Here is a 19,716-nt window from a genome sequence, read left to right on the forward strand (position 1 = left end):
AAAACCATCTCCCGACTCTTATTTAATATTGATTTATTATTCTGCGAGCTGAGGTACTACAGCCTTCAAGGAGACAAACATTACAGAATGCAGACTCAGAAAGTCTGTGTCTTGGGTTTGAAACAGACACTTTTACTACCCAGCAGGTAGCCACCTATTGCAAAGGGAGAGTTCTCAGTCTCAGATGCTCTTCTGTTCCCAGGGAAATGTGGGCTGTGGTTTACAAGGTGGGGTTTCAGAACTCTCACCTTATTTTTGCCGTTTGAAAGTTCACCCCCATGCCAAGTGCACTGAGAGATGATAGCCAGGAGCTCAGCTGGGTCTTGAGGTAACATTTTCCAAGGTGACTTAGAAGCTTAAGTCACATTTTCAGAAATAACATAGGCACTTAGACACCTAAGGGCTGGATTCACAAAGCTATTTAGTCATCTAAAGACCCAGGTAGGCACCAAGTAGGGTTTGCAAAAGTGCCTCAGCAGGTTAGGCACCTAAACCCTATTGATTTCAGTTGGAGTGTAAGTCCAATGGGAGTTGGGCACCTAAGTGTTTGAAAATCCCACTAGGTGTCTATCTGCTTCTTTAGGTACCTAAATATCTGTGTAAGTTGGACCAGAAGTGCCTAAGTCACTTACGGTACAGCTACACTGCAAAAAAACCCACACATCACCGAATATCTGAGTCTGGGTCAACTGATCAGCTTGCGGGGCGCACACCATGGAGTTGAGAATAGCAGTGCAGACCTTCCTGCGTGGGCTGGAGACCAGGCTCAGAAACCTGGAGCGGGGAGGGATCTCGGTGCCTGGGCAGCCCCAGAGCTCACAAGCCCAAATCAGTTGACCCTGACTCTGACACTCGCTGCTGCGGAAGCGGGGGGCATGAAGCGTAGATGTAGGCTCTCTGGAAAACGTTGCCCATAGGTTCTTGTCGGCAATCCCTGCTTTCTAAACTTTCTGTAGAAAAGAAGGTGGGATGGGCAAAATTAAGGGAAGGGGCTTGGGGCTTGGTTTTTTAAATACTCTGATTTTATTTCCTCCATCCCCATTTTGCCAAAAAGGTTAGAAAAGTTTCCTGTAGGAAGCAGGAGCCGCAGCAGCTGGGTCCTCGAGAGCTCTCAATGGCAGCTGCCTGCTAAGAACTACAAGGGACAGATTTTTAAAAGAGCTCAGACTCAGAGGCAGGTTTTCACGTGCTCAGTACCCATCAGTGGGCCCAGCTTGTCCACATGCACCTGACGTGCTGAGCTCTGCTGAAAAGCTGGCCAGAAGGGGATGTGCCTAATTAGTAGTTACAGATTTAGGTCTCAGTTGCATGCACAAAACAACCTTCGTCTTCACTTCACTCTGTAGGAGGAGCCAGCCCTAGAGGACTGAGTGCCCTCAGTACCTTTTTGGATTCCACAGTCTGGAGTATTTCACATCAGAGACAAAATTGTTCTTATTTTAATCAAATGTAAATTGACCATTTAGATGTATACCATGATTATAGGAACATAGACTAGCCAGAATGCATCAGACCCATCCAGTCCAGTATCATCTCTGACAGTGACAAGCCCCAGCTGCTTCCGAAGAAGGGGTAAGAATGCAACAGTAGAAGATGAGGTATAATCTGCCCCCCGCAACCCCACCACAGGTCTCATCCTGACCTCTAATAGTTTGAGATTGGCTTCAGCTCTGAAGCATGAGGTTTAATATTCCTTACAGAATTTATGTTAGCATTAACATTATAACTCTGGATATTCGTGGTTACCCACAGAAATGTCCAATCCATTTTTGAACTGTGCTAAGTTCTTTGGCTCAGTGACTTTCTGTGTTCCACAGTCTAATGATTAATAAAATAAAAGCAACTCTTTTCCCAAATATCCTTACTCTTCAAGAAGTCTGCTTGTGTTATGTTTTAGGAATAAATACTCTGTCTTATTGTCTTTACAGGAGTAGCACACTTGAAGCAGTGTGGTTATGTCAGATACCTTCACAGCTACGCTGCATGGAAGCCCCAATTCAGCAAAGCACTTAACCATGTGCTCAAGCCACCTTGACATCAATGGGACTTGAGTATGTGCTTAAAGTTAAGATGGTGCTTAAGTGCTTTGTTGAAAAGGGATGGGGCTAAGTGCTTTGCTGAATGGAAGCCAAAGGCACATGGTGTTCAGTCTCATAAACCCACAATGTACCTATGTACAGATCCTCTGAGGTATTTAAGTGCCTAACTCCCATTGGTTTCAATGAGTTAGGTGCCCAAATACTTTTGAGGATTGGGGCCCTGGTTCCTGCAGACACCTGACTAGTTGCCCACCTTGACATGTTGTTTGGCTTACTGATCCTGCGAAGTGCTGAGAGCCCTTCACTCCTATAGGCTGCAATGGGAGGGGAGGGTGCTCAGCACCGCAGTCACAGGGATGGCTCATCACTGCTCCCGTCACTGCAGATTTCCATAGCACTGCGATAAGTAGCTGGTGATGCACAAAGGGTAGCAATAAGCATTGATTGCAACATTGAAATACATCTGCGGGGCCTTGATTTTGACAGTTTGGATGGGATCCTTTTGAATGGCAGCTGCCTATATCATCTCTAATGCGTCTGTTGAATAAACAGTGCATATAACAGCTGAGTAATAGAGGAGGCATTAATTATCTGTCAGTTGGTAAGAGATGATTTATCTCTCCTGTGTGTTGTGACACCCTTCCTGCCTCGCTTGGGAAGATAAATGCCAAATCAACAATAAAGCAATTACTCACTCGGTAATCTGCTACTCACTCTGGTGCTTTCCCACTCTTGCTTTCAGCAATCCTGTTTTCCATCGCTGTGTTCGGCCCGTCTTTTGGATACTTGCTGGGGTCCGTGGTGCTGCGGCTTTTTGTGGACATTGGGAGACCTGACGTGAGTGAGTATTCCACAAGTAGCACTGGACTTTCTAAGGCTCCTCTCTGCATCAGAAGGACAACCGTCACTTTGATAGGCCTGCTGGCTGGAACATGTGCCCTGGCTGTGGTGAATCAGGAAACCCTTTTCCAGTTGAAAGGTCGGGTCTGGAAGAGCCACACAGAATATATTCTAAGGCCTGCGTATGGCCACCAGCGAGGTCTACTCTCTGGGGAAAGGTGATAAATTAGTATAACACTTGACGACAGGCAAAGAGCATATTGAGCCAGAACCCATCTGTGGGTTTTCTGTGTGGTTTATTGACTTGCTGAATGGAAAATATTTGTAGTGATTTCTAGAATCTAGCACACTGTGGAGGCTCAGGCAGAGCAAGGGTGCTGCTTGAGTGGTACTCTACGCCAGCTGAGCTGGTAGGGGCAAATGCACTTCTGAAAGGTCCACTCCACTCCCAGAACAGCATAGAATGGGCCAGGCTAGGTTCACTTACTTGCTGTATACCTGGGTAGGTAGCATGCTTAGGTGATAGTGTAATGTGATGAACCTCAGGGCACCTAGCTTCTACTCCTGGTTCTACCAGTGATCTGCTGTGTGCCTTACCCAAGTCACATTCTCTCCCACCTTGTCTATTTAGATCATAAGCTCTTCAGGGCTGGAACTGTCTTTGTGCAGGGCTTAGCACAATGGAGTGCCAATCTCCGCTGGGGCCTCCAGATGCTACTGGAACACAAAGATGATTGTTATTAATTATTTGTGTTGCAGTAGTACTGAGGAGCCCTCATCATGGACCAGGACTCCATTGTGCTAGGTGCTGTACAAACCCAGAACAAAAAGACAATTGCTGTGGGGATGTGGGCTGGAATATTGTTAGTTTGGGGTTTAATCACGTGCTTCCACAGTGCTACAGCCAGCCAGGCAGACATCTATTGAGAAGAGATGCCACATGCAGCAAAGTAAAGGTAGAACAAGAACCCAGCTCCCTCCAATTTGTCTAGCTCCCAGCAGTAGGGAGTCCTTTATCTACTGTACATGCAGGATCTATTGTTAGCAAATTCTCAAGTCATCTTCATCATTAGTGTGGCTTTTCCTGCGTTTCCTCAGAAAGATCTGGGCCATGTTACATTTTCGTCTGGTGCCAGATAAGAAAAATAAATGAGTGGAGGGCAGGAAGTGTCAGCAGAGCTAGGCTTGGTCTCCGTGGAGACAGACAGATTTAGCATCCTCTCTGTGGTCGCCCCTTGATGACATCACCCACCCAGGAATGGATTGGTTCTGGTCAGGGAAGCCAGGCAATTGTTCTGGCCGGGTGTGGGCTTTGCTTGCACTGGATCCTGGTTTATTCCTGGATGTCAGGAAGTCTGGCCTGAGAAGCATACACTTAAGCCTGCTGTTTGTTCCTTTTCCACTCATAAAGGCCTAACAATGCAGAGATGCGCTTTCCATGCCAACCCCAGTGCTCTTTCAACTTCGGGTGAGTAATGCCGCCCGGCCTAAGGATGTCTGTGCTGGAAGTGCAGTGACCCTCTTGTCTCTCCTCTAGTCCCTGGAGAAGGGTGTGAAGCTAATACCTTCGGAAATCGCTCTCATTAAGGCTCTCTCTTCGCTAGCTGAGATGACGGGCTCTTCCCTTAAGCTCAGTGAGCAGAAAGTTGCCAAACCTGGGAACAATGGGACAGGGATTCTTTCCAGGAAAGTGGCTACTAAAATTTCCAGTCACCTTCTTGACTCTACAGTCCATCTATTCATCTGGATTCCAAACATGCCATCTACCCAAAGGCAAAGGATAACAGAATAGAGACTTCTTTAACTCCTTCACCACTGAGTGGCTTCTTGGGAAGAACTTTGAATCCTGCATAGTTAGATGCTGATATAACTTTTCCAGGCACTCCCAAGTGCAGGGTTGTTTGGACATGGAGTCCTAGGTTAGGCTCATCTCCATCAGATCACGGGCTCTTTCTAGTGTCAGTGAAGGGTTAAACCTGCATTCTGCGCTGCTAGTGCTTGATCCTGCATCCATTACAAATAATGACAGAGCTCCTGTTTCCTTCCGTGGCACGGGATCATCAGGTAGATCCCAGGCCCACAGCAAGCCCCACACAGACGCTGGCCTTGGCCTAGAGATTAACTGCAGGCCTTGAGACCCACCAGTCATCAGGAATAGACACTACTCATAGTGCTAGGGGGTTCTCTGCTAGAAATGACAGCAGCTGCTTTGCTGATGACACAAGGCAGGCAGGGCATCGTGAACCCTCAGGCCCATGTCCAACTCCTCTGCCAGCTTTGCTGTGCCCTGGACCAGCTGGACTCGCGGCCTTGCTTGGACCTGAGCCTGGCTGTGCCTGCATTGATGAGGCTGTACGGAGCTGTTGATCGCACTCCCTGGGAGGAATTCCTGGCCAGTCAGCATGCTGCCTTTGCTTGGCTGTGACTAATGGACTCCAATGGCTCACTTCATGTATTGGCTTTGAGAACTCCTTCGGTCCTGCTGCCTACATTCAGATGATGGGGGTGGCTGCGAGGGAAGTGTTCCAGCGTGGGCCTTGGCCATTCAGAACTAGCTCCTGGTAGGGAAGGGGGAGAGTATGGGAAAAGGCCCCTCTGTAGGATCAGCTGGCTATGAGCAGTGACCCCCGTGGTGTGGAAACATTTAGGGACAGATCTGTGGCTGATATAAGTCTATGCAGCTGCATTGACTTCAATGAAGAATGTCTCTGTGACTTCAATAGAGCTATGCCTATTTACCCCAGCTGGGGATCTGGCCCTTAGTCTATTTTACAGGAGGCTTCAGAAAACCTTCTTGCTCCCCTAACCCCTAAGAAGTGGCTTAGAGTGGATTAAATTTTTTCTCTTTGCTTTTATTTTGGGTCAAGAATGTGTAAAAATAAGAACTAGTTAGGACAACCATGCACAGGGGTCGAACCTGAGACCCTGAGACTAACACATGTGAGTCCCTAGGTTCTGAGATAAAAGACTAGCGCTGGTGAGTCAAAGGCAGTTGCAGACTCGTATATCTCTATACATAGTGTAGCCACCTAGGGGGCCAGAGCCATGTTGTGCTAACGGGAGTTGTGTTAGGGCACTGGGTAACTTCACTCCTCCCTGTGTTTTCAGATCTCATAAATTTGACACCACACGATCAACGCTGGATTGGAGCCTGGTGGCTGGGGCTGCTCATCTCTTCAGGCTGCCTGCTGCTCATCTCCATTCCCTATTTCTTCTTCCCTCGGTACATGTTCAAAAGGCAGGTAAGACCCAGGCATTGTAGGGGCAGAACATCATCTTGCTCAGAGCAGGTTTGTGGTGTTTTATGTGGTGATACACATCTCCTTCCAGGGCAGTTATGGGGAATTGAGACAAGGGATGGTGGACAGCATGGTGGACATTCCGATATGTGCTTGTGAATCTTGGCAAGTGAATCTATAAGGGACAGACTCCTTTATTTTCTTGAAATTAACCTGGGCAGAAGAGAGAACCAGAACTGGCCTTGGGCAGGCAGGTGGCAAGCTGAGACTTCTTCTTGTCTGCTTCTCTGTCCATTTGGTTAACTCATCCTCCCCGCACCCCATTCGGTCTGTACGTTCTGTCCACCTGGTGAATCCTTTCACACACTAGACTGGGAACTCTCTGGGGCAGGAACTGTCTTCTCTGTTACTTGTCGCTATGGTGCCTAGCACAATGGAGCCCTGGTCATTGCTCAGAGCTCCCAGGCAGAGGCGACGCGGGGGAGGGCATGTGGGATCACATGCCCTCCCACCCCAGATTTGTTGTTTGGCTTGTATTGAGCATGCTCACACAGACTATTGGCAGGCTTGGGTTGTCTCAGCTCCCAGGTGTTGTAATACAAATAATGTACAATAATAACTGGATTTCTTTCCCCACATGGAAGGTACTCTACACTGCACTGTTTCCTCTTGTTTTACCACTAAAACTTACAATGAATGAATATCTGATTACCAAACTATGTTACGAGTTGGTGATCTCAGTCCACACTCCAAATACAGCCATTACACTTGGCACCTGGGTGCCAATGTCATCCCAATAGCTGGGCAGGGATATTAAACCTCTCTAGATCTGGGCCCGCTGGGTCAAGGTTGAGGAATGTTGGCTGAACAGTGTGGAGAGGCTTGTGATGTCTCTGGTTTGTGGATAAATGAAGGAGTTTCATACAACACATCACTAGTCTATGGAACTCATTGCTACAAGCTATCACTGAGGCCAAAAACTTGTCAAGATTCAGAGAAGGACTGGACATTTATGTGGATAATGAGAATATCTGGAGATATACAGAAAACAAGAGTTTTGAAAGGGACATAAGCCCTTCTGCTTCAGGGCTTTAACCAAGCTCAAAATGCTCGGCTTCAGGAAGACATTTTGCCTTGGGGCAGGTTAACCCATAACTGCCCACTGCAGGAGTCCTTCCATCTGAAGCAGCTGGTGCTGACTAGCATTGGGGACAAGATACTGGAGTCAATGGACTGCTTGCATTTCCTATGTTCCTATTTCATTCACCAAGGCTGTCAGTCTTTTATCACCACTGCATTCACTTAGTTGTATTTTTGTGTAAGACACTATCCTTTCTGTAGGAATCGAGGTTTCACTGCACCTTGCACCAGTCTCGTTAGCCTCTTTCCTCTCATCTCCTTGCTATGGCCCACCTTGGCATTCTCCGCTTTCTTGCCCCTTCTCTCCCTCCCCTTACAGTGGCATCACCACCCCCATCCTTGTCCTGTCTTCTCCAAGATCATGCTCTCTAACGGTAACAGGGACACCAGCAGAGGGCTCCCAGGGGTAATTGTTCAAAGTGGAGCTCTGCTGTGGGGTACCAGCACCATGCCGAGCTGTGTAGCAGAGCTGGTTGGGAATTTTTCCACAATGCATTTTTTGGGGTCAGAAATGCTGATTCATTGAAACAGTTTGCAGGAAAGGGCCGGTCTGGACAAATTCCCCATTTCAAGAACAGTTGGGGGAGGGGGGAAGGTTTGAAATGGTCAGAATGTCCCGTTTTGATGTTTTCAACACGAAAAGTTCTATTTTTTTGGTTTGAAACGGCTCTTCATTTCAAAATTTAAGTTAATTTATAGTTAAAAAAATCAAAATTGAAACAAAACATTTCATAATTTTCTTTCAGCTGACCCAACTGGAATCCCCCCGCACCCCCGATATTTGGTTCATGACAATTTTTGAGATTTTTGACTTTTCATCCCAATTTAGGATGTGAATTTTTTTCAAAATCTCTCAGACAGGAAAACTGCTTTCCATCCAGCTCTACTCTGGCACCTAATGGGGGCAGACTCGAGAAGCCACTCAGATAATTAACTCCTTCACTGCCGCAGGCTGAGCAAGTGCCTCAGCCTTGGCAAAAGATCAAAGAGAAGCTTAGCTCCAGCAGGCAGAATGCCAGGGGACACAGCTGGCAATGTCCAGCTGCACCAGAGATGCACATCTCCTTGTCTTCCCCTTTATGCACCCTGGGGCACTCCCTGCGCTGAGCACAAGGGTTGAGTTGGCTCTTGTGTCAGAGCAGGCCGGCCAGTGCTTTGGAAGGGGGTGTCTAAGCTTTCTTGATTGTCACACTGCCACCCATGCCTCTTTGTGTGACCACAACTGCATGACAGCAGCCTCTCTGATACAATTATGGGGTAGTTTCCAGCACCCATCACTCACTTGGAGAATGCTAAATGTCTGCCAGTGCCTCTCGGAGTAAGCTATGCTTCTCTCTGCTCTCCTCAGGATGCAGGCGCCGAGGCAGACATGCTGAAGAAGATGGAGAAGGCAAAGGCTGAAGAAGTCTCCCTGACAGAGTTCATTAAAAGTAAAGGGCTCCTGTTCTAGTCTTGCACTTTAACTGTTTGAGTGGCTGCTAGTGCACTCAGGAACTGGAGTGACTCACGCAGCCAGCACACTTACCACGGCTAGGCAGGCACTGTGTAACTTCCTGGCACATTGCTGCCTATGCTTCTTAGGCCTTGCTAGCAGCACTCACAGATAGTCTAATCTGGAGCTGAGGGACAAATCTTTCAAAGTGTGCCCAAGGCTCATATTCAGAAGTGACTTTAGTCTCCCCAGCTGCAAGTCAATGGGACTTAAGCTCCTATGGCCCAATCTCTTTGAACATGGGCCTGAGGCTCCTAAGTCACTTAGGCACTTTGGACAATAGTACCCAGCGTGTTGCTCCTGCCAAACTCTGCAGGGGATACAAGGTGCAGATCAACGGCAGTAGGCACTGGGTCTACCTTCAGACTTGTAAATGTAATCTAAGCCAGCCTGTTTAAACGTAGCTCTCTCCAAAGGAAAGGGATCTCAGGGACACAAGTGCATTCTGACACATAGCAATTACATGTTGTTAGCAGAGGACGTGCCACCTTCCCTCTGGGGTAGCACACTGCTTTGCTTCCTGGGAGCTTCCAGACAAGGATGTTTCCTCTTCCTCACATGGACAAATTGCCTCTAAAAAAAGGGTGGTCAAAGTTAAGGAGGTGATTAGTAGAATGACAGTGGTCCATAAGTGTCTTGGGGTCAGTCAGCTGTCTGTGGCATATTGCTAGGCCCAGTTTGATGCAGGTTGTCTCAGATTGGCCTTTAGGAATAATAAATTACACTGTCATTTATTCAAATGAACAAGCAGTTAATTTTCCTTGCAATCAGAGTCCAGGAGTTAGATCTTCACCTGATGTAAATCAGCATGGCTCTATTAAAGTCAATGGAGTTTCATCAGTTTACACCAGCTGAGGATCTGGCCCACATTTTAACAAGTCAGCATGACACAGCTAGACAATATTACAATCAGGGCAGGGTGTCTAAATTCAGAAGAACAAAGACACAGAAAGAAGGTTGATGGTAGGGCTCAAAGCAGCCTTACCTCCGGTCTTGGCAGTTTATAGCCCCAGCACCTCTGGGATTGCTGCATCAGTTATGAATGTAAAAAAATTGCTTGAGCCCCAGCACGTAATTGCTTGAGCCCCCGGGACCTCTTTCATTAAAAATTAAGCATTGCTCATCTCCCTATTCCAATATGACAGTTCTTCTGGGACCTGTCTCCGATAGCGGAATCCACATGTGCTCCAGAGGTTCCTGTATTAAATCATCATAGAAAGGTTGTTTCTAAGCTTTCTTTTCATGGGACGAGCTGTTGGCATGACCTCTTCCTTGATAAATTACTTCTTCCTTCTTGTTTCCTTGTAGAATTCCCTCGGATCTTTCTCAAGCTGCTCCTCAACCCCCTCTTCATTCTCCTGGTCCTGGCTCAGTGCAGCTTCTCCTCAGTCATAGCTGGTCTCGCCACCTTCCTCAACAAGTTCCTGGAGAAACAGTACGGCACCACCTCTTCCTATGCCAACTTCCTCATTGGTGAGACACATGTCCGTGTCCCCGTGAAAGGGGGCGATTGGCCCTGAATTCAAAGGGAAGATTTGAAATGCAGCAAATGCATTCACAGATGGGGGGCACCCAGTCCATGATTTCCATGGCTTTTTAAAATATAAAGAGAGAAAACATGGGAAGTACATTCTCCTGGCACTGCATCTGGGGAAGGATGTAGGCAAGATTCAGAGACTTCCACCCTCTCTGGTCTTAAGCCAATCCAAGTCATTTCCCTTTTCCTGCCCTGAATGTTTGTGAGGATGAGGCCATGGTGACACCCATCAGTAGGGTTGTCCATGGTTGACCTTATTGTTAGTGGGCTAGAGACTGCTCTCATGTACACCATGCGACCCATTGACTTGGGTAGGGCAAAGTCAGGTAGATCTTTCAAATCAATTGGTTAGAGAAAGTGCGTCAGTGGAAAAGTATCTTACACCAAATTTGACACTTAGTAGATGTGTAAAATTAATGTAGTCTCCCTGCCATGGTCAAGATCCTCTGCCACGCTACAGCAAAGGGGCTGTGAAGTCAGTTTAACAATCCACCTAGGAATTCCCCTAGCCTCGAGAGGAACAGAGCTGGCCTAACGATCATGCATCCGGTGAAGTGAGCTGTAGCTCACGAAAGCTTATGCTCAAATAAATTTGTTAGTCTCTAAGATGCCACAAGTACTCCTTTTCTTTTTGCGAATATAGACTAACACGGCTGCTACTCTGAAACCGGTCATACATTGTCCTCCTCACAGCCCCTGACTTAGGATCACAGCTGGGGAAGAAGGAGGCATGGCCAAATTGCTGCAAAGGTGCTGCTTAGGGTTTATGAAAAATAGATGTGATATCATCACTGAAACTTCCCAGCCTGGGGTAACTAGTGCGCACCAGATACTGTGGCAATTAATTGGCCTCAGGAGATTGAAGGGTCTGTGGTTCCCCCTCCCACCACAAATACCTAACCAGCCCTGCTCCTCTGAATGTCAGTACTGAACGGCTCTTGGCCAGGAGAGCTCTCCCCATGCACTCATGGCTGCTGCCTCTTCTGTCATTGCAGGAGCTGTGAACCTGCCCGCCGCCGCACTGGGGATGCTTCTAGGAGGAATCATCATGAAGCGCTTTGGCTTCTCCATCAAAGCCATCCCACGGTTTGCACTGGTGGTGCTCCTCATCTCCGTCCTCTGCTGCCTCCCCCTTTTCTTCATGGGCTGCCCTACACAGACCATTGCTGGGGTTTACCCACCCAGGTAATGCAGGGCTGTGCCAGTGAGGAAGGCTGGCTGAGAGTATAATCCTGCTCGGACATTAGAATGGGTTTCGAACCTAGGACCTTCATAGCTAAAAGCAGGAGCCTCTCCAACTATAGCCAAAGGAGTTAATCTGTTAACCAGCAGCAGTAGTAGACTCTTATCTTCTTACACTAGAGGAGGCCCCAAAGTGCAGAGTGGGAAGTAATGTCCACCAAGTACTCAGATTAGTTCCACCTCTCCTTCACTCTCTCCCTTACTCTGCTTCTTCTACTTTTCTCTTCCCTTCCTTCTTTGGCCAATTCTTTGTCTTTCTCTCCTCTCCCCTCACTGAGTCCCTGGCCCAGTTACAGCTCACACAGAGCCCACAGCCTTCTGTTTGTTTATACTCCAGCCACACTACAGTTTGACCACACCACAGACACTCCACCGTACAAGGCCATGGCCACCTAGGGACTTCACGTTTGCCACGGGCCACTCAGGAGTTCATGATGAGAAGAGCACGGTGAGGCCTTCCCATAGCCGTCCCACAGCACACACTGGCTTCCAATCAGGCCCGGCAGCTCACCGCTTCTCCTTGTAGCAGTTGCAGGAGGCTCTCCTCCTCACTCGCTCACTTCAGCCAGGTGCAGAGGGAACCAGGCTATCCCCACAGCAGGCTCTCACATATGCAGCCCCCATAGCATTGACACACTCATTTGCCAGGCAACACTAACCCTCCACGTTGCTCCCTTTGCTACCTTCTGCTCCTCGAGATTGCATATCTTGGGATGAGCCAAATCAATCATATGTCTCTGCTGTGACAGTGCAGAGTCTCACAACCACCCAGAAGAGGAATGTTACACACCTCCCCTCGGTGGGCTCCCCCAGGACTGACCGAGCAGGAAAGTGTTTGGAAAAGGGTGAGTATTCTGTATCCGGCTGCCTCTGAACCAGGGGGTGCCACTGTGCAATGACATCATCTTCAAAAGGGCACTCTGAATGCTGATTGGCTGTCAGGGTTAGCACATCCTGGGAAGTTCCGCCTTTCAGAGGTGGTCCTTCCAGGAGTCTCATCCGAGTATGGTCTCTGTGTCTGTTGGGCATGTGATCTATTTCAGCACCATTTCCCATCTAATCTCTGCAGCTGCTGGCTATAAACATAACCAGTTACTGGGCTCAATACAGGGGTAATTATGCGACATTCTAGTTACCCCAGGCCTGGGCTATACAGGAGGTCAGACCAGAAGATCATTATGGTCCTTTCTGGCCTTTAATCTATGTCCAACCTGCTGGGCCTAGATATACCGGCCAGAGAATAGAGAGGGTGTACAGCACAGAACACCCCTTTCCAAACAAGTGCAGTCATAATGTTTACCTGGTGACTCCCATATCAAGCAAAGCTAATTCTGTAAGTTTCATCCTTACATTTCCCTAAGGGAGAGGGGCTCTGGCTCATGGAATACCTGCCCAGTCGGAAGGCGTTAGTATAGCCAGCTGGCTCTCGCACTCCTTCTCTCAGAAAGTAGCCTCTCTGGCTGTGTGAGAGGGAACACTTGACTCTTATTGTCCCCTTTTACTTCATTTAAGATAAAGTTGCACTTGGTCTCCATCCCAAGCTCGTCAGTTTCACCTTATTCAGACCATTTCCCAGCTTACTGCCAATATCTTAAGAAGGGACTTCCACACAAATGTTTCTCTTGGCCTGTGATAAACCCTCTGTCCCAGGGGTGCGCTGCTTGCAAACAGGAGGGGCCAGAGGCTGGCCCCTCTATCCATTCATCCCCCTCCTGCACCCTACCATAGTTAAACAAAACCACATATTTCTAACCAAGGAAAGCGACACCAGCACTCGGCAAACAGACCTCCAGGCAGTGGCTGGCAGTGTTTGTATGGTGCTCTCGAGATCTGCACTGAGTGTACTTCGTTAGGAGTGGTTAATAGTCATTGGGAGTGTCGGCAATTTTAAAAGTCTCCTAGTGATCCCCCAAAATATTTGTCTGTGTGTGGAGGAGCTCTAATTAGCCATACAGCACGGTGGTCAGCCTGTATTGTTTGGATTCGGGGATGGGGGCAGAGCGGAGGAGGAGGAGGGGAGAGGAAGCTGGTAAAGGATTTAAGAGACAGGAAGGACAGTTTTGTGGGTAGAACATTGAGCACGTTACCACTGCAGTTCCAGGCCACTCACCTTCTTGGCAGTCTGAGATCAGAGTCTGGACAAGTGACACAGAGCCGCGGAGGGTTGGGGCTTGCAGGCTCTTTGGAGATGCCATTTGGAGCTATGGGTCAGCACACCTGTGCCCTCTAGTTGTGTCAGGATTCACAAAGATGTTCGTGTCTGTCCGGTCGCTTTCGGGGGGCAGGGCAGTCAGCTCGGGGGCAGTGTCTGCTGACCAGGTGCTGGGATTGAATTGCCCCCATTACTTCCTGGCAATTTGCTGTGTTTTGGTGGAATGCAGGGAGCAGATGCCACACTGCTGAGAGATATCTGCATGCTGTGATGCTGTGTATTGAAGTCTGACTTTACCTAATTCCTGCCTTGGAAATGCTGGGGCAAGGTCAGGAAACGTGGCCCTTGGACTCCAATACATTGCCGGGTGTTGGTGATGGTTTTTAATTTTATGTTTTAATTTGAGATCATGTTCCTCACTGTTCCTTCCCAGCTTGAAGGCATGTGCTGGAGTTTCTCCGATAATTGTGTAACACTGACAAACCCCGGCCGTCAGCGGGCGGGATCAAACCTGGGACCTCCGGAGCTAAATGCATGAGCCTCTACTGCATGAGCTAAAAGCTATAGGCCCATTAGCTAAGGCTGTAGAGCAGACTCTAATCTCTCTCTCTCCGTGGTCTCGGTGCCACTAGCTGGGACAGAGCACCACACCCAGGAGGTGTGTGGGTTACAGTTGCATGGGAGGAGATGGCAGGTTGGAAGACTATGGTGGAGAACAGGCATTTGCCCCTTTGCTGCCATGTCTATGCAGCCTGGGCAGGACACATAGTGAGTTCCCCACTGCTGACTTTAGGGAACTGCTGTACACAGAACCCCTGACTGGCAGAAGTGGAGGGATCCACATTTTTTGTCAATTTGAGTGAGGAGGGCAAAATCCTACAGGTCAGATAGGGCCAGGAGAAGGGATTTAACTGGAGACTGTTTCTAAAGAGAGATAGGCCCCCTTCCGCCTCATGATGAAGGCCCAGTGAACTCAACCCACTTCCAGGGCAAGGTTTGGGCTCAGCACTTTCTGGCTATTGTTTGAGCCACTCCAGACACTGTGTCTTCTCCCCAGTGGCTCCTTTCATCTGCTCCTCTCCTTCCCCTGCAGCTTCCTTGGGTCAAACCAAGTACCAGGCTAGTCAAACTCTTACTATGGTCTGTTGTCTATTGGGCTATGCTTTCCATTCAGGGATTTCCCTACACCCTCCCCCCCGCAAAGAGGGTGTTTACCCCCCCGAATCACCCCCACCCCCCCCCCGTTTTGTGAACTAGTTACATGCAGAGTTGCCAATTTAATGATTGGAAATTTGAATTGAAATTGAAACATTAATACATACTTTAAAAGCATATACAGTGTATGATAAAATAAGTGTATTTGAAAAAGTATAATAGATTTGAAAAGTATGAACATAGACTAGCTTCCTTGTACAGCTGTTTATGACAATGTCAGTGCATTCATTTTGGTGATGTTGGCCAACCTAATAATTTCAAATTATGATTTGTAAGCAAAGTCTAAATGAGCTCTCCCTGACAGCTAGTGATGAGCTGCGGACTGTGGGGAAAGGCTTCGGGACCAGATTGTATTTACATTCATACCTAATCTACCTAGGTATCCAGCAAACAGAGCTGTGTTGCCCAAGTGATAGATTTTGGCTGGGGTTGGGTTACAAATCACTTGAATGCGGGGGAAGAGGTATAATGAAGTGTTGTTATTCTTATTGTATGAGTAAAGTGCAGTAGAACTGTACTTAGCCTGGGCTGATTGAGGGCATCAAGAGAGAGAGAGAGAGAGAGAGAGAGAGAGGGTGGGGACAGGTGTTTTGCTTGATGCTCTGCCTGAGTCACAAGTACTATTAGACCTGCCCCTCTCCACTGTTTAAAGACAGAGCTGATTAGGCTCCATGGATAGTCTTTATTTTGTTAAGTGATCACTACAGCTGAAATCACTGATAATCAGGTCTAAGTACTTAGACCTGCTGTGGGACAGTGTTTCTGTGGAAGAGATGGCCCAATCTGCACTAGCTGAGAGCTCAGCTAAAATCACTGACAGCTGGGTGAAGCCTCCAGAGACCGACACAGAGGTCGCAGTGGCAGGTGGCACCAGAAGATGAAGGCGCAGGGCCATTGGCAACAGAGCGATGGAGTGAATGGTGGCACAACAAACAACAGTGGCCAGAGTGAACAGTGAGCAGCTGGAGGAACAAACAAGGTGCCTTCTTGTCCCCCACCTGGGAGATGAACTCATGTGAAAGCACCTCTGAACTCTGAGTCTCCACTGACCAAGGACAACACCGGTGAGTGTTAATGAGGCTGTTACATAACACAGTTCATGTGAACAAACATGGCTGTGGCATCATACTTTCTATTTAAGCAAAAGATATCACACACTACAAACTGGAGGCCAATGTTAAGTGCATTGTCACTTGTCCATCTTGAAGTTGAACACTGGTTCTGAACAAGACCAGAAAATGCTCACTATCTTTCTGCAAGAAACTCAACTGACTGGCTAGACGCACGTCGTGCAACAGTGAAAGACTCAACAGTTGAAAAAGTGAAGAACTCTCTCACCACATTCAAAAAATGTGCATACAGGGCGATGAATGCACTAATGCAAATGGTCATCAAGTATTAATTCATTCTGTATGTTACCTTGATGTCAGTGGTAGGCCAGTTGCTGCATTTCTAGATGTTCAAATTATAGAAGACAGATTGGCTAGATCTGTGACAACCCACATCTTAGAAGAGTTAAATGCTTGTCAACTGGACCCCAAACAGATGGCTGCTTTTGCATTTGATGGAGCTGCAAACTTCTCTGGAAGACATGGTGGAGCACAAGCTTTGCTCAGAGAAAAGTGTAACCCTAGTCTCTCCTATACACACTGCAGAGGCCATGTACTCCAACTAGAGCTAGTACGAGCTGCAGATTCTTCAAAAGATATTTAAAAAGCTATACATTTAATGTCTTCATTATATTCTTTTTTCAGCAAGAGTCCAAAAAGACTGAATATCTTGGAAAATATAGAAGATACTTTGGGACTGAAGTTCAAAGTAGTCCAACCTGGGAAAACCCTCTGGCTTTCTCATGAGCAATCCTTGGCTGTTGTCTTAAAATTACTCTAGCCATTATTCCTGGCTTTGGAAAGTATCTATCAAGATGGGATGGATCTAAGTAGTGAGGCTGGTGGATTACTTTTGCTACTATGTTCAGAGAAGACTATTGCCATTCTCTCTCTTGTAAATCTACTGTTGAAACCACTTGGGTCATTAAACAATGCCATCCAGGCATCTGCTACAACAGTAGTAGATCTTTGTCCAGCAATAGAAGCTACATTTGGATCAATCAGAGAGCTATCCATTGAAAAAGTACTGGAAGAAGCAAAGACTTCAATCCAGAAGTTGACTAATGAAGGCATTTATATTGAATCCTTAAGTGAAGAGGACAAGAAGTGTTTGTTAAGACAACTGAAAAAGTACACAGACTTGATTCTTAAAAACCTACAACAGCGACTTCTAGATTCTACTCAACCTCTACGTAGCTTTTACAGATCCCTGTCTTATAAAACACTGACAGTTGAGTAGAGAGAGGCACTACCAGCAATGGGGCTGCCATGTGCTCAGGACAGAATAGAGAATTTGAACACAGAGTGGAATATATGACGAATGAATGAAGATTTGACTTCAACTTCTTTTTTATCATCACTAGTGGCTTGACCCAATCTTTATGCTATGTTTCCTGGGCTGAAAGAAGTAGGAATTCATGTCTTGCTACTCCCAGACACAACAGCTACAGCTGAGCATTCTTTTTCATCATTGAATAGAATTTTGTGGGTTTTTTTTAAAGAAGTCGCCTTCTGCCTGATCATGTGAATGAACTAATGAGCATATCAATTGAAGGAATGGAAGTACCGGACACACAAGAAGCCACCAAAGATGAATGCATTGCATTCAAGAAGTTCATTAACAGAGTTGTGCAAAATTATAATAAGAAACCAAGAAGGATATAGATGTAGTGATTCATAGAAGGCTTGAGTAGCCAACTTTAATTTGTGTGATGATTTTAAAATCTAATAAAAGGGTCATGAAACATTTTTCAGTTTTTACTATGGTGCCATACAGCCCATCTTCACCCTCACAGTCTCACCCCTCATTGGCCCTGACCCTCCCACCCCCCTTCCCCCTCCACGTAAATTTGAACACCCCCCATAATTTCAATTCCTGGGGGAAACACTGCTTCCATTGCTCTGGAAATCTTCCCCACCTCAGTGCCAGCAGCCCATGAGCAGTGGAAAATCCCTTTTACCTGAAAAGCCCCAGCTGACTGTTAGCTATTTGCTGCAGGAAGTAAAGCATATGCAGTCTGTCCTGTCATCCACCACGCCCTAGGATTTGACTGAGAGTAATCCCTGAAGATGGATTACTGGGTAATATATTACTGCAGAAGTTTACTGCTCCTCCATAGTGCTAAGGAAAGAAAAATCAGTGTAGTGAATTTTGTCCTGTGAAGTTTAAATGCAGCCTTTGCCTCAATTTGTGTGTTTGAGCTAGCATGCTTCCAGTTTCAATTCTGATTGAACTGACTTCCCCCCCACTTCTGATTTGGATGTTATGTGGTTTCAGACGGATGCCTTAGCCCAATTAAATTTCTCCAGGTATCTGATTATTAGTTTTCCTCCATAAAAAAGTGTGTGAATGTTTGTTTGCATGCACATGTGAGTAATTACTGCTAAGTTCACTGTAAATTTTAGCAGTACCTGCCAGGGCATAGGAATCAGGCACAAGGCCAAGCTACTGCATGGCAGTGACCCAACACAAACAGAGAAAGGGAGATTGGTTAACCACGCAGAGAATTCAACAGGGTGGGTTTTTTTCCCCATCCTATTTTCTTTTCTTTTCTTTTTTCCATTTTCTTGGCAGTACATCGAGTTCCCAGTCACAAGCTAAGTGCCCCACTGCGTGCTCCTGCTCAGAGTACCTCTTTCACCCTGTCTGTGGAGACGACAACGTGGAGTACATCTCCCCCTGCAAGGCTGGCTGCTCGGATTCCATTAATTCCTCCACGCCCAAGGACATGGTAAGTAGCAGCAACTTGGATTCCAGGGCTGGGAAGATGACGCACTGCTGAGCCATCTGGCCCACAAAGTCACATTGACGGGCCAGAATCTAAACTGTTTTCTGGAAGCTCATAAGATTAGGTGTCAGGAGCCACCTCTAGCTATGGTGATCATTTTCTCAGAATCAAAACCCAGGGTGCTTTTGTGGTGACATTGTTGTGGGCTGCGAAACAGTCCTGACAAAGGGCACTTCTCTCCAAGTGTGTGCTGGTGTTGCCATGCCAGCTTCTGACTCACCAGCAGCATGTGCATACTTCTCTGTGCACAGGACTTTCCCCAGTAGCTTCATGTTCAGAATAAGGTGATCACAGAACACTTGGACAAGTATAATTAATGTTGCCTCAAAGCAAAAGAAGAGCTTTGATGAGGCCTGCAATCATTTGACTTTCTTCCTCTTCACACCAAACATGGTTTATCACCCCAGATGCCTGTTCCTCTGGATTATTGGTTCCTTGTTAAACATTGAGCAAATTCTGCTTGGCATAGTGATACATCTTGAACAAGCATTGTATAGCTATTAAACATTTCTAAAGTTTTAATCAAAGCAATGAAAAATGGGGACATTTCCAATGTCCTGAAAGCTGAATAGCCCTAATCTTTTTAGTCTCTCCTTGTATGGAAGCTGTTCCATACCCCTGTTCATCTTTATTGTCCTTCTCTGAACCTTTTTCAGTTCCTCTGAGTTCTTTTTGAGATGGGGCAACCAGAACTGGACACAGTATTCAAGGTGTGGGTGCACCATGACTTTATATAGAGGCATTATGATAATTTCTGTCTTATTTTTTTCTCTTTCATAATAATTTTTAACATACTGTAAGAGTTTTTGACCACTGCTGCACACTGAGTGGAAGTTTTCAGAGAACTATCCACAATGACTCCAACATCTCTTTCTTGGGTGGTAACAGCTAATTTAGACCCCCATCATTGCATATATATGTA

At 46.9% G+C, this 19,716-nt stretch overlaps 1 protein-coding gene across 1 annotated transcript in view; it reads left to right on the forward strand.

Moving 5' to 3' along the window:
- The window catches only part of SLCO2A1 (solute carrier organic anion transporter family member 2A1), an 84,642-nt gene that overhangs the window by 49,647 nt on the left and 15,279 nt on the right, over window positions 1-19,716 (forward strand). The window contains exons 5-10 of the mRNA XM_077826862.1: window positions 2,782-2,880; window positions 5,988-6,121; window positions 8,607-8,688; window positions 10,059-10,223; window positions 11,283-11,472; window positions 18,581-18,737. Of these exons, the coding sequence (XP_077682988.1) occupies window positions 2,782-2,880; window positions 5,988-6,121; window positions 8,607-8,688; window positions 10,059-10,223; window positions 11,283-11,472; window positions 18,581-18,737 (827 nt within the window). The remainder of the gene's footprint in view (window positions 1-2,781; window positions 2,881-5,987; window positions 6,122-8,606; window positions 8,689-10,058; window positions 10,224-11,282; window positions 11,473-18,580; window positions 18,738-19,716) is intronic.

Source organism: Eretmochelys imbricata, chromosome 9 (genome assembly GCF_965152235.1).
Source record: "Eretmochelys imbricata isolate rEreImb1 chromosome 9, rEreImb1.hap1, whole genome shotgun sequence".
NCBI lineage: Eukaryota > Metazoa > Chordata > Testudines > Cheloniidae > Eretmochelys > Eretmochelys imbricata.